The sequence below is a fragment of the Eleutherodactylus coqui genome, chromosome 2, assembly GCF_035609145.1.
Source record: "Eleutherodactylus coqui strain aEleCoq1 chromosome 2, aEleCoq1.hap1, whole genome shotgun sequence".
Taxonomy (NCBI): Eukaryota; Metazoa; Chordata; class Amphibia; order Anura; family Eleutherodactylidae; genus Eleutherodactylus; species Eleutherodactylus coqui.
Window position 1 is genome coordinate 103762596 of NC_089838.1, and position 13745 is coordinate 103776340.

The following is a 13745-nucleotide window of genomic DNA, read 5'->3' on the forward strand; positions in this document are numbered from 1 at the left end:
TATTGCCTAAACAGCAGATGCGACTGACTCATAGCCCACCGGCATGGAACACAAGTTAGTATTTGTAGAATGCCAGGGAAGGCAACAGTGTGTTATAATGCAGATATAGAACAAGTGGTATTAGTTCCAGCATTGAAAGCAACGTTCTAGGGTCACAGGGATCCCCACAGTAACAAGTTTAGAGCAAAAAGACAAAAAAAAAAAGCACCTTACAGAAGACAGTGTTTTTCCCCCATTCAGTTAGGGATGAAGACATTGGTGTGGATGGAGATTTAGAGTCATGTAGTGTACCTATGAAAATGCTTGCCACCTCATCACTGGGCACAGAAAGAGCAGATGAACCGTGGGCACAGAGCATGTAACACCATACAGACACCCCAGGCCATGAGGCAGGCAGCAGTCCTGTTGATACAGGATGCTGGACTTACTTGTCCAAGGCAAGGCCAACAAGGCAGCATCTGCTACTACACTGAAGAGGTGTATGATCTCATGGTCAGGTATCGCCATGGAGGGTGAAGCGAGAAACTTAGTGATGCTATAAACATTTTTGCCTTTAGTCTTAAATTTAAATTGATTTTCCAGTTTCAGAGCAAAATTCTGTCTCCAGACCGGCAGTCCTTCTCTGCCGTCCCTCTGTCTGTTGGTTCCAGGTCCTGTTTTCAGTCATCTAAGACGGCTTACACAACCTTCAGACTACGTAATCCTCACAGCGCACAATGTGCATTAGGTAGATAGAAAAAACACTGCTGCAACCATCTTTGATCCCCAAAAACAGGTTCCAAAACCGTCAGATAGGAGGGGTGGTAGAGAACAACTGTAGGAAATATACCCTCCTGACAGAATGTTGTCCCGAAACCGAAGGGTTGCTTTAAGGGGTGTATAAAACATTGTACAGAATTGATACCATACGGTGTTTGTACTACTTTTCTAAGCATATTAGAACTGCAAAGAAGTTTTGTTACTTAAACCGAATACAATTTTATAGACATGCATTTTATATTCATGTCTGAAAGCCCTTTTACACGTCCCAACGATCGAGCACGAATGTTTGTTTCCCTGATTGGGCCATGTGAATATGCCCAAGAAAAGCCAAGAAATTAGCAGACACTCGTTTGTCAGCTGATTGAATCTTCTGTACTACCGGAAGAAAAACAATTGTCATCAGAATATCTTAAAGAATAAGGGCCCTTTAAACTAAACAATTCCTGATGTTTGACAAGTGCTTATTAACAAGACCGGCGCCCATTTAAATGGCTGCAGCTTTATGCAGTCTGTATATGGGATGAATTATCTCTAGGAGATGCTGCAAACACCACAGTTTTTTCGACAGCATAAAATATACAATCAGCCAATGAGCAAACATTATCTCATTCATCAGCCGATTGTGGGCATATTTACACAAGCCAATGATCTGGAAAGTGAACGTTCAGACGAACATTTAAACAAGTGCTCATCTCAGTCAGTACTTGGCAAACTGCAAGAATCTGTCAATGTAAAAGAGCCCTTGGTAATCTGGTTCTGGATTTCCCCAATGCAATGAAAAGTGATTTCTGAGCAAGTTACTTGCATGTCTCAATTTTCTTCTTTAAGTTTCATTGACTGATCGCCCAATAACGATGGCATCAGAGCGCCCCCAATGGCTCAAACGGTCACCTGCTGCAGTCTCACCTAGCTTATTTTGCCTGGGACTCATTAGAATTCCTTCAATTAATTGCCATAATCAGGTTGTTGACCCCGCTCAGCGACAGAGCTCATGTGCGCACCATGTAGTATTCATAATGCAATGCCCCTGCCTGTTACTACAGTATGCCTTGGCGAAAGGGGGTTAAGAGACTAAGTTCATTAAAATGGTGTTGTGGCAAGACTTCCGGATTGCACAAAATTTCAGCAAAGCAGATTATCCATTTCCACTAGCACGTACTAGGAAGCAGTGCTCAAACGGATGAAGTCCTTAGTCCCATCGAGGGATAAGGCATTCATGGAGATTGAAACAACTGAATAACGCTGAATGTAATGCATTTCTATGTGAAGACGGTAAAACATGACAAGGATGGAAGCGCACAAAATGACATTGTGGCAGTACATGATCTGTGGTCACAGCAGCACCAGGTTCAGGTTAGGGTATGCTCAAATTAGGGAATGACCTACTACCACAGCAGCTCAAGTAATGGCCATAGTAAACAGAGCCACACGGAAACATTCGGGGGCCGGTGCGGGTGACAGGCGAGTTGCGCCGGGAAGCAGGGGGGGGGGGGGGGGGGGGGAAGAGATCTCCCCTCCATTCCTCCCCGCCGGCCCCCGATTCTTTAGAGACGAGCGGGGAGATACTTGGCTAAGGCACTACTCGCTCGAGTAATGTGCCTTAGCGAGTATACTCGCTCATCTCTAGTTATAGCATTTAGACCCAAATGTTGATGGCCTGGAGGACCATGTGGTGCTTCTTGAGAATAAATCTGTTCTGCAGATCAGCACTAGAAGTAGAGGAACTGGTGTGTAGGACACAATGGGCTGCACTGGTCAACAATGACAAGGTTACCGAAGTGAAAATGGGTCACTTATTGATTTTAATATGTAAATCTACTAGTTGGCTCGCTGTTCCAAAATATAGAACATGTAAGATTATACTGGGGCATTAATGATTAAAGCAGCTCAGGGAGCCTTTAAAAAAAAAAAGGTGCAGTATATGGTTTGCTAGGTAACAGAAAAGCTTAAAACCATGCTGAGATTGTAAACAACCTTCTAGAAACGCATAAGCAGTTAGGCCTCCCTCACACAGGCGTTTGCAGAAAGGCAGCATACTGGCTGCGTTTTCAGCACAGCTGACAGCAGAGAGAAAAAAAAAAAATCAATACTCACCTAGCTGGCGAAGTCACTGTCCCCGGCGCCGCTGAGTGACAGCCGGCTGAGCCAATCAGAGCCAGCCTAAGGCCTCCCTCACACAAGGCATTTTTGTACAGCATTTAGCGCTGCTTTTTCAGCACAGTGATAAACGCTGTACAAGGCTCCCATTCATTTCAATGGGGCTGCTCACACAAAGCTGAAAGCGCAGCGTCTTCAACTTTGACAGCGTTGCATGTGCTGTTTTGGGATGTTTTCAGCCCTGTGTTGCCCATTGAAATGAATGGGCAGTGGTTTCAGAGCTGCCGAAAACACGACACAACTTGGTACCGCTCTTTTGGCAGCGCTAAACACCCGAGCTACACTGAGTCAAAAAAAAAAAAAAATCAATCATTACTCACCTTGCATGTGATGTCGTTGTCCCCAGCGGTGCTCACGGGACTTGTCAGCAGTTACAGGATCTCTTGCTAGCGAAGGAGATTAGAAATTCACGCCTCCAGCGAGAGATTGGCTAAGCGCCATTGAGTGACAGCCCTCTCAGCCAATCAAAGCCAGTGCTGGATGGCTGTGATTGCACGCATCCAGCACTGGCTCTGATTGGCTCAGCCGGCTGTTACTCAGCAGCGCTGAGCCAATCAGAGCACTCAGCCGACTTTACAAGGTCCTGATAGAGGCGCCGGGGACAGCAACTTCATCACCTAGGTGAGTATTGATTTTTTTTTTCTTTTATCAGCCGCCTTGGCTGCGCTTTCAGCTATGCTGAAAAAGCAGTCAAAACGCTGGCATAGCGCATGGCAGCACTGCTGAAACCGAGCAGAATTTGCAGTAAACGCTGCGTTTCTGCAAACGCCTGTGTGAGGGAGGCCTTAGCCTATTAAAAGCCCACTTTCTCAACTCTCATCTAGACTTCTTACCTCCCAACAGCAGTCTGATGAGTGACAAACACAGTGAGCATTTCCACCAGGAGGTCTGGGTAATTGGAAGGCTTCCATGTATACCGACTACTGTTAGACATTAACAGGTGCCCCAGAAGAGGAGCGCAGCACACAAGCAAAGAAAACGTGCCCTTATGAAAGGCTACCATGTGAAATGGTACTTTTGTTTGTTTTGTGGACTGAATTAAAACATCTCCTTATTTAGAAGGTTGTCAGAATATATTAGATTATTTGTATGCTGGCTTCCAACTATAAACCACATTATTGTAACGCTATAGGGGAAAAGAATGCATCTCATAAACTAGAGGTAGTAAACAACTTTTGATGGCTGGGCGCTGCCTCAGATTGGTCACAGCGCTCAGCCAATCAGGCAGAGCTTACAGGAGGTGGAGATTTTTAAACCCCAGCTAGAAGAAAAGTGCTGGGACCTGCAAGCAGAGGCGCCAGAGATGACAGCGCTACCAAGGTGATTTATTCTACTTTATTTTTCTACAGTTATTGATTATTTTCAGGGGGAGGGGTCTTATATTTCAAGCCACAGCAGGAGATTCCTTCAGCCCTGCAGGGATTGGACGCGGTTTCCCTCCGGAAACACCTTGCATCCAGGGCTTCAAGAAGGATTGCGAGAGCGATATCGGGGCGTCAATCACATCCTGATGTAACCCTCGCCAGTGTGCAGGAGCCCTAAAACTTTGCAGTTTGCTCAGCACCTGTGAACTTCATTTAGTAAGTTGGTCATTCAGCAAGGACCAGTACCTCATTTTGCAACATTTCAATACTTTTTGCAATAGGTCAAAGAGACTTTGGCCAAATTCACATAAGCGTATTTACATTGCGGGATCGAATAGGCGTCCGCCTCCGGAGTCAGCAGCAAATACTGCCCATAGACATGCTGTGCAAAAAACACCTTTCCATGTTCATAAGAGGAAATCAATGACAATTTTCCGCTCGCAGAGGGAAAAAAATGCAGCATGTCCTATTTTAGCGAGATTTCCGCACAGACGGCTTCAGTTGAAGTCAAAGGAAGCAGTCCAATCCGCAGTGACAGCTCGGCCTTTCACCTACTTTTAGCCCTATAAATTAAGCTTATGGACTAAGGGCACGTGACCCGCTGAGTCCGGGAATGTAAGTGTTATACTTGCCTCCCCCATCGATCCCCCCCAGTGTCGGTGCTTGGAGCTGTGCAATGAGCAGCACTCCTAAATAGTCCACCGCTTATTAAATTAGAATGGACGGACTACTCAGCGTGCCACTCAATGCATTGGGCGGTTACTTCCTACATTCACACTGGGGGAATGATGTGGGTGGGTAAGCCTAACACATCCTTGGACTCAGCAGGTCACCTACTTTTATCCCTATAAGCTAATTTTATGTGCTAAAAGTAGGTGACTGAGTCACTTGAAGCAAGAAGCTTCAAAGAAAATGATTGACCTCATTCACTGGTCCCACTGATCAGAAATGGGTGGTAGTAGTATGGTTTCCTGCTGACGTATGAAACAAACAAAAAAAAAAGTGTCCTAGAGGGATATTAAAAATAAAAAAAAAAATTATTTCCACGAGTCACGTTCACATAACTTCTAACCAATAATTATAGTGCAGTGGGAAGTGTACAACCGCTGCACTGATGTCGGCGTGTCATACATATCAGAATATGGTCTCCCTCACACAGGCGTTTTTGCACAGCGTTTAGCGCTGCGTTTTCAGCGCTGCACTTAACTCTGTATAACGCACCCATTCATTTTAATGGGGCTGCTCACACAAGGCTGAAAACGCAGCGTCTTCAAAGCTGCGCTTCGACAGCGATGCATGTTCTATTTTGGGGTGTTTTCAACCCTGCTTCGCCCATCGAAATGAATGGGCAGCGGTTTCAGCACTGCTGAAAACGTGGCAAAACTTGGTGGGTAAACTTGCAACATAAGTCCTACCCCAAAAATCAGTCCTAGCTACTATAGATAGAAAAAAAAAAAAAAAAAAAAGGAGAGCAATACTCACCTAGCCGCTGTCGCTCGGGTCGCAGCAGCTGGTCTCTGCCGCTGCTCCCTGCACTCACAAATCTATTGCAGTAGGCCAGGTTTGAGAACCCCTCCTCCAGCAATAGATTGCTGTGATTGGTGCTCGGCACTGGCTCAATGCCCAATCACAGCTCTTCATTGACTGTCTAAGCCAACCAGAGCCAGCAAGCTGATAAAGAATGCCAGCGCTGCTGAAACCGGGCTGAATCTGCGTTTCTGCAAACGCCTGTGTGAGGGAGGCCTATGATAGAAAAAAAATAGGTACAGGTAAAGGCAAAAGTTAGCAATTGCAAAATGTATCTTCTACTATGAGTTTGTATGGCCATGGCGGAATAGGAGCACAGTCACTCAAGTATAATGGGTAACTAGGCCCATTTCATGGCAGAACCTACTTCTATCGTTCCCATGAAAACAGTTCATCATTAAAGGGTTAATGCAAGAGACTCTAATAACTAGGCCAGGGATAAGCCAGACCTGAAAGATTAGTATGTGAGGAGCACAAAAGAGCGTTGTTATAGTATCCGTATTTTGTAAATCTCCATTGATGTCAGAGGAAATAAATACCAGGAAGAAATGTCTTATCCCGCATGTGACTGCAACGTCAATTCAATTCATGCTGAACCTATAAAGCTCATTTTCAAATCTATCCAAAAAGGACTCTTTAGACGACATTCCTATAAATTTATGAATGGGTTTTACGCAAGTTGGAGGGGATCAGTCAAGGCTGCAAAAAAACCAACCTGGTATGTGGTTCGCCCTCAGGAGAACTAAAAAGTGGCAGATTAGAAGAAATGACCAGAGTGAATGTAGGAGCTCTTCTATATAAAGTGATATGAATAATAGGGAAATAAAGTTATATGGCCCAGTAAGATCAATGGACGACTCCAATAGCTTCCTTGCCAATGTCAAAGAAAGAAACCGATTTCAGATGAGGATAGCGGCTCCCTTTGTTACCAGAAAACAAAACAGCTGTCAAGATGATATCTCCTCAGTTCAAGGGTCTGGTCACAAATGGAAAGAGTCAAGTAAGGGTGCTTTTACACTGGACGGGACAAGCTGTGGGGCGAAGGCTGCCTGACGGCTCGCCCCGGTTAGAATCCTTCCTGTGATTTTACACATGAGTGAGCACTGCTGACTGAATGGAGGTGCAGCGGGGTCAGGGATCGTTCTGGCCCGCCTGCTTCCATTCACAGTAAGCAGGCAGTTCTTCATAAATGAACTGCTTGTATACATGGAATGATACCTCATTAATTTGGACATCGAGAAGTAAATGACTTGTTAAGTCGGTGCATTCAATTACACTGGACGATTATCGCTCACTTCTCGCTGGATCGCGGGAATCCGAATGATAATCAGTGTAAAATCACCTTTAACTTTGGATAGAGATTTTTTATTATATATATTATATACACACACACAGATGTGTACATAGTCCCGAAACTGGTGTGATTTCATTGATCAACATTCCCCGTTAAGCTCCTTTACATAGGACGATTATCATGCAAGCCGCTTACATGCAGTAAAAGAACAAATCAGTAATAAATCACGGATCGGATCTTTCATACAGACCATAAAATCATTGTTAGTCAGCACTGCATCTGCCTATGTAGACAGTCAGTCGATCATAGATGAACGACTGCTCGTTTACTGTGAATGGTGGCAGGCGGGCGGAGTGGAATGACCTCTGCCAAGCGCAGCCTGCATTCATTGAGCAGTGATCGCTCTTATGTAAATCACAGGTGTGTTCATCACCGAGACGGCTGTCAGGCACTAAAAGCACCCAACAGTCAGACTGGGTAAAAGGGGCTTTATTTAAATGATGAAAGCAGTTATGGACGAATGTTACAAGGGGTCCCTAGCAGGGTGTTGAATGTTTTTATGGTCGAGTAACATTTTGTTACTGTTTATACAAGTTTTGTACCCGCTGGTGACGTGATTGATGGATGGTGCTGTCCCAGATCACTGGAGATTCAGATGTTGCAGTTGCCGAGCAGGAAATATGAAAGACTTCACCCGGAAGAAAGGTGTGTGACACAGCAGTGAGGGAGTCAGGGGAGCATGCAGGTGCCCGCTACTATCAGACACGGAGAGAAGCATGTCCCATGCCAAGAACCCAGTTTCCAGTGACCACTTGGCATCATCTGGAGATCCAGGTTGACTACCAAGTTAATAAACGTTACTGCAATAATATGCTGGCCTCCATTTAATTCCACATATTTGTTTAGTTCCACGTATTTGTGCAGCCCTGACTTGTGACCACTGTAGGCACGGCAAGTCGATAGTCAGTCCTGCCGGTGGTGCGCCCGTTGGGGGTCAGGTTCCACTGTACAAACACACAAACTAAATACCCACATACACATATTTGCACATTAATTAGCCTTGGGCTGCTCTGTAGTGTAATGCTAAACACTGCCACTTCCCACCTACCCAGCTTATAGTGAGCAGGAAGAGAGGAGACAATGTGTTCCCTGGATTGTCACAGAGTATCTAGACTTTTTTTAAACTTTTGGACATGTCAGAGAGATATGTCAAATGTTTTGCTCAGTGGTGGTCCCGCTGCTGAGGTCCCCACTGATCGCTAGGAAGAAGGGGCTGCAGTGCTCAACTGAGTGCTGTTCCACCTCGGCTGTCTTCGCTGCTTTACTGCTCCTCCCGGCAGCCAAAGACGTCCGCCATAGAGGTCTAGAGAAACTCAACTCCTCTGTGCGGGCTACTGGGAAAAGTGGGAAAGCGGCAAAGGCAGCTAGCAGCAGGACCACCCCTGATCAAAACTTTTGACATGTCTCTCTGGCATGGCAAAAATTTTAAATCGTGTAGTTACGCTTCATTGCACCATTTGTCTATTAAATGGTCCTACTTCAGAGCAAACAGGCAGGTAAAATACTATTAGTTACCAGGACTTGTATAAAGATAATCTAAAAGAGTCCATAACAATTATGTATTTGACAAGGAGGACCAATGCAGGTTCAACCACGTCTACTTGCATGTTGTGTTCCCACATAATAACACATAGTGTATATTTTCTGCATTGGTTAGCTGCAATATCAGTCTTAATTGTAATATAGCTTCCATCATAAAGGTACAGCCAAAAGAGCAGACCTGCAAAAGATTTGCAGCAGGTGGATGAGAGGTCGTAAAATCTCATCCACATTGCTTGTACTGTGATAAGCGGCAGGTCTTCTGCGTGTACACGACACATGGATGTGTAGCATCTTGGGATGCTACTACACAAGCAGTAACAGTCTTCACTAACACTCACGGTTTACGGATAATGGCCATGCTTCAGTTTCAAGTTCATGTGCAACCTGACAGTTTTATGGCAAATCGTGGGTGTTAGCTGCGGCCACTGTACTAGCACCCCCAAAAACGATTGAAGAATTCCAATAAAAATTAAAGTAGAGGATGTAAAGAATAGATTCCAATTCATGTTACTTACTGATAGCGCCAGTGTAGGTAGGTTGTGTAAGGTCTTTCGGCACCTTCCGGTAGATGTCAAACCTAGTGGGCAAAAGTAAAATAATCAGACTTAGAGGGCGCCAAGATACAGGATGCCTAAAGCAGACAACCCCTCTAACACTAACTACTTAGTGTTTTGTATACTTGTAAACCACTTTAACACTGAATATATTTAATACACTCACTGTATACAATGTAACAGAGCCGATTGACTAGATTACGTTTTGCTTCATGGTTTTCTATTACATTGCATATGGTACTGCCCTCAGACTGTGCCAACAACGTCCTTTGATCATTTCTTTACTGGCTGCTTTATGGTGGGGCACTGGGTGTGACCGACTAATATAGGAAAAGGATTTGCCAATTTTTTAAAATCGAAGTGTAATGAAATGTTATTAACATGAAAAACACCAATATAATCTATAACCAGTCTTTTAATTCTTCTTTATTTAGAGTTCCACTACATAGGCGTTTCAATTAGGGCTTATTCCGACGTGCGTATATCAGCCGGGTTTTCACGCCTGGCCAATATATGCTGTCCCTCTCTGCAAGGGGAGGAGGTGGGACAGGATGGAAGCAGTGGAATGAGCACCACCCCCTTTCTGGCCCTCACCGCCGTTTGCAATGGGAGGCGTGGGCAGATCTAAGTTTCGCGCCATCCCATTGCAAACAGTGGTGAGGGGGCAGAGAGAGGGCGGGAGCTCAGTGCATTAGCTCCCAGCCCTTCCCACCTCCTCCCCCTGCAGAGAGGGACAGCGTATATCGGCCGGGTTTTCACGTACGGACATCTGAATAAGCCCTTATAGTAGTAGAGCAAGCAAAGATGAGGTGGCTTTACCATCATTCGGATAGTTACTTGAGTGAATTTAAGCAGTTAACAGGCGATTCGTGAAAAACACGGCCAACCGAGTGATGAGCAAGACTTCCAGCCGTTCGCTTCATTTCAGCTCACCTAAAAATAGTCACTGGTTAATTGATCATCTGGTGTCTTTGGATGACTAGCCAACAACTTGGCATGCGACCCCACTGAACGCCGGTTGGTTCCCGGCTTTTCTTGAACATTTTGCCTTCCCACTTGAAAACAGATTTGTGAGTTTTTCCTCAATTGAACAATTCCTGCTGGTGTTCAAAGGAGTACTCAGCGCTGCGGTCTCTAGCGGGTTTAGGTCCAGCGAGAGATCAGAGAGTGCTTACTCGCACATCTTTATCTACATGCAGTGGACTTGGCAACCAATGTAGATGTGTTGGGGAGAGGTTGGACTTTATATACACCCGCGCTACAGAAGCTCGTGCCCCCTAATTAGTTGACAAATGATATTTCAGCGCGTGAAAAAGTGTCCCTAACAATTTGTTCAGAGAACACCAAACTGAACACACAACCGTTTGTGACTATTCAGACAATAGTTGTCCCATGTAAAGCCACCCTTAGTCACTGATTGCAGTTACAATGTATGATCAGGACACTAAAACCTGTCCATGACCTTCCAACCAGGTATGTACATATGAACGTGCACGGTCATGCATGACCCAAGCTCATACAATGCAGTCACATAATATGCAAGTGCAGTTAGGGTTAGGGTTAGGGCATGGGCAGGTTTCAGCCTGCATTCATCTCCACCACTATTGTTGACTTGCACAACACATATACGGCATCTCCCAGTGAATTAAAGCATCTCAGAATACAAGATACAGTTTTCTTTTTCCACTTCCCTTTCCAAAACCAACACACCATTCAACTGCTTCCACGTCAAAGGTATTAAATGGGCCAGATAACTGGCTGCGTGGGCTGGGAGCCAAAAGAGCTGCTTTGGCACAGACCTGCAGAGACTTTAATAAAAGGTTTTGACATGCCATTGCTAAGGCAGTTTATCCCAAGGTTAAGCTCGTGTGTTTCACAAATGAAGAACAGCGTACAATTGGAGCTTGTTAAAAGAGTCTTAATCTAGGGTATGCAAAGAGTGGGCCACGAGGTTAAACCTCTTGAGATAATCCGTTATTGAATAAACACTCTTAGAAAGGTGGTTTCAGGGCTTTAATAGTAAAGCCATTACCTACAGTCTGCATAGGATAAGGCTAAACCTAGGAAGGCCTAGAATGAATCACGTTGCTGAATCGGTAATGAAAAGGTCTACTCAGTAACTTTCCACGTAGGATTTCCACAATTTAACGACCAAAATGGTTGATTAGCCTTCTCTTCCAATACTTCGCTTTTGGGTTTATACATATGAATAATATGATAGAACCTCTAAAAAAATTTTTTTGACAAAATGTGTGTTTTCTACAAAGTTTTAGGTGCCAATTCCAAATTTGCTCAGATTTTTAATGGCAGAAATAGATTTACCGACAGCCTCAACAGAAGAATTAAAGAAGTGTAGATATAGTCACACTTAAAGGGGTTGTCCCGCGGCAGCAAGTGGGTCTATACACTTCTGTATGGCCATAATAATGCACTTTGTAATGTACATTGTGCATTAATTATGAGCCATACAGAAGTTATAAAAAGTTTTTTACTTACCTGCTCCGTTGCTGGCGTCCTCGTCTCCATGGTGCCGACTAATTTTCGCCCTCCGATGGCCAAATTAGCCGCGCTTGCGCAGTCCGGGTCTTCTGCTGTCTTCAATGGGGCCGCTCGTGCAGGATGCCGGCTCCGTGTAGCTCCGCCCCGTCACGTGCCGATTCCAGCCAATCAGGAGGCTGGAATCGGCAATGGACCGCACAGAAGAGCTGCGGTCCACGGAGGAAGAGGATCCCGGCGGCCATCTTCAGCAGGTGAGTATGAAGACGCCGGACCGCCGGGATTCGGGTAAGTACTACCCGGTGTGTTTTTTCAACCCCTGCATCGGGGTTGTCTCGCGCCGAACGGGGGGGGGGGGTTAAAAAAAAAAAAAAAAAAAAACCCGTTTCGGCGCGGGACAACCCCTTTAAATCCTTTGTATAAATGTCCTTATAAACAATAAGTCCTGAATAAGGTAGCATACTGTTATAAGCAGGACATGAGATCACAGGGGGCAGATTATAACCACCAGGAACTTCCATAAGTGGCATGAAAATATGGGAAGTTAGATGTGATTATTACATAAGCCACTTATTTCTTCTATGTCCGCCAGTGTTCTCCCTTGGAATATTCCCTCAGTAATCAGCCGGCATCCACTTTTTTTCATGACGTTCTTCAACTGCACCTATGTCCCGGGGAAATCTTTCACCGTGCTCATCTGATAAGTCAGTGTTGGGGCTCCTGCACACGAGCATATCTGCGCTGCTTACTGTACTTTTTTGCATTGCTGGGCCACTTTACATTAGTGTGGGATACACCCGCACCATTTTTGAACCGGCTGTGCAGCCCAATTATTACATAAGGTTATCAACACCTCACATTTGTGCAGCCTCATAGAGTCCTATGGTGCCTTGAGTGCGCAAATGTGCACAAAACAGAGCAGGTCACGTATTTTTTCCCTTCATGGAAATGCACGCACAACAACACAGAATGTGAAGGAACCCATTGAAATCAATATTTGACGAAGGCGGCTTTACAAGAGTCAACTATTGACTGGAGAAAAAGAAAGTCACAAAAGGAGCGATTTCCAACAATAGTTGTCCCATGTAAATGCCGGACCCCAACACAGTACAGAGTGAGCAATCCCACAACCACCAGTCACTTTGTATCTGCTCACTGCTTTTTGTTTGGCTCAAGGGATTTCTTACTCACTATACAGGCAGCCATTCATCTTTGAACGACTGCCTGTGAACAGTGAAAGCACCTTCACATTTGCGAGCAAATAGCGCGTTTTTTGAGCGATGCAAGACTAAATCAAAACGCAGAATTATGAAACCAATGATTTTCATTCCCATTTGTGATGTTTTCACTAATGCGACGTGGAGTGAAAAAAAAAATTTAAAAATTAATCGCAGCATGTCCTATCTTTCTGCAGTTTTCTTTTTAATCTCCCATGTCTCCCTATGGAGCTTTCTGTTCATCGCATGAACTTGTAATTTTCGTGCAATGCATTTTTTAACATTAGAAACTTCTATGGTCGATCGCGAAAAAAACGCGCAAGAAAAAAAAAAAAAAAGAAATTTATATATATAATCTCTCACATGCAGCAGCCATGCTTTTGCAAGACATAGGGCTCATTCACACAACCGTATGTGTAGCACATTGAGTGTGAGAGCCAGCTATCGCAGCGTATGGCATGGGCAGTGTGACGTTTTCTTCTTTTTAAATTCCACACTGTATCTCATAGCGGGTTGGGTAGGCATCGTCGCCCATACGCAATGTATTACCTATGGACACTGTTGCATACCCCACCCATACAAAAGAATAGTGATCACACTGCATGATACGCAGTAAAAATAGAGTATGCTGCCATCTCTATCACCAGCGTATCTACACGCAGTGTTTGCACACTAATGTGAATGGATCAATGAAATCCCGTGTACTTTTATTGGGCTCCATTCATAGTTACATATATAGTATGTTCGGCTGAAGACCATGTCCATCTAGTTC

At 44.7% G+C, this 13745-nt stretch overlaps 1 protein-coding gene across 1 annotated transcript in view; it reads right to left on the reverse strand.

Moving 5' to 3' along the window:
• The window catches only part of ERGIC1 (endoplasmic reticulum-golgi intermediate compartment 1), a 93451-nt gene that overhangs the window by 57025 nt on the left and 22681 nt on the right, over window positions 1-13745 (reverse strand). Inside the window, exon 2 of the mRNA XM_066591281.1 lies at window positions 9222-9283. Coding sequence (XP_066447378.1) covers window positions 9222-9283 — 62 coding nt within the window. The remainder of the gene's footprint in view (window positions 1-9221; window positions 9284-13745) is intronic.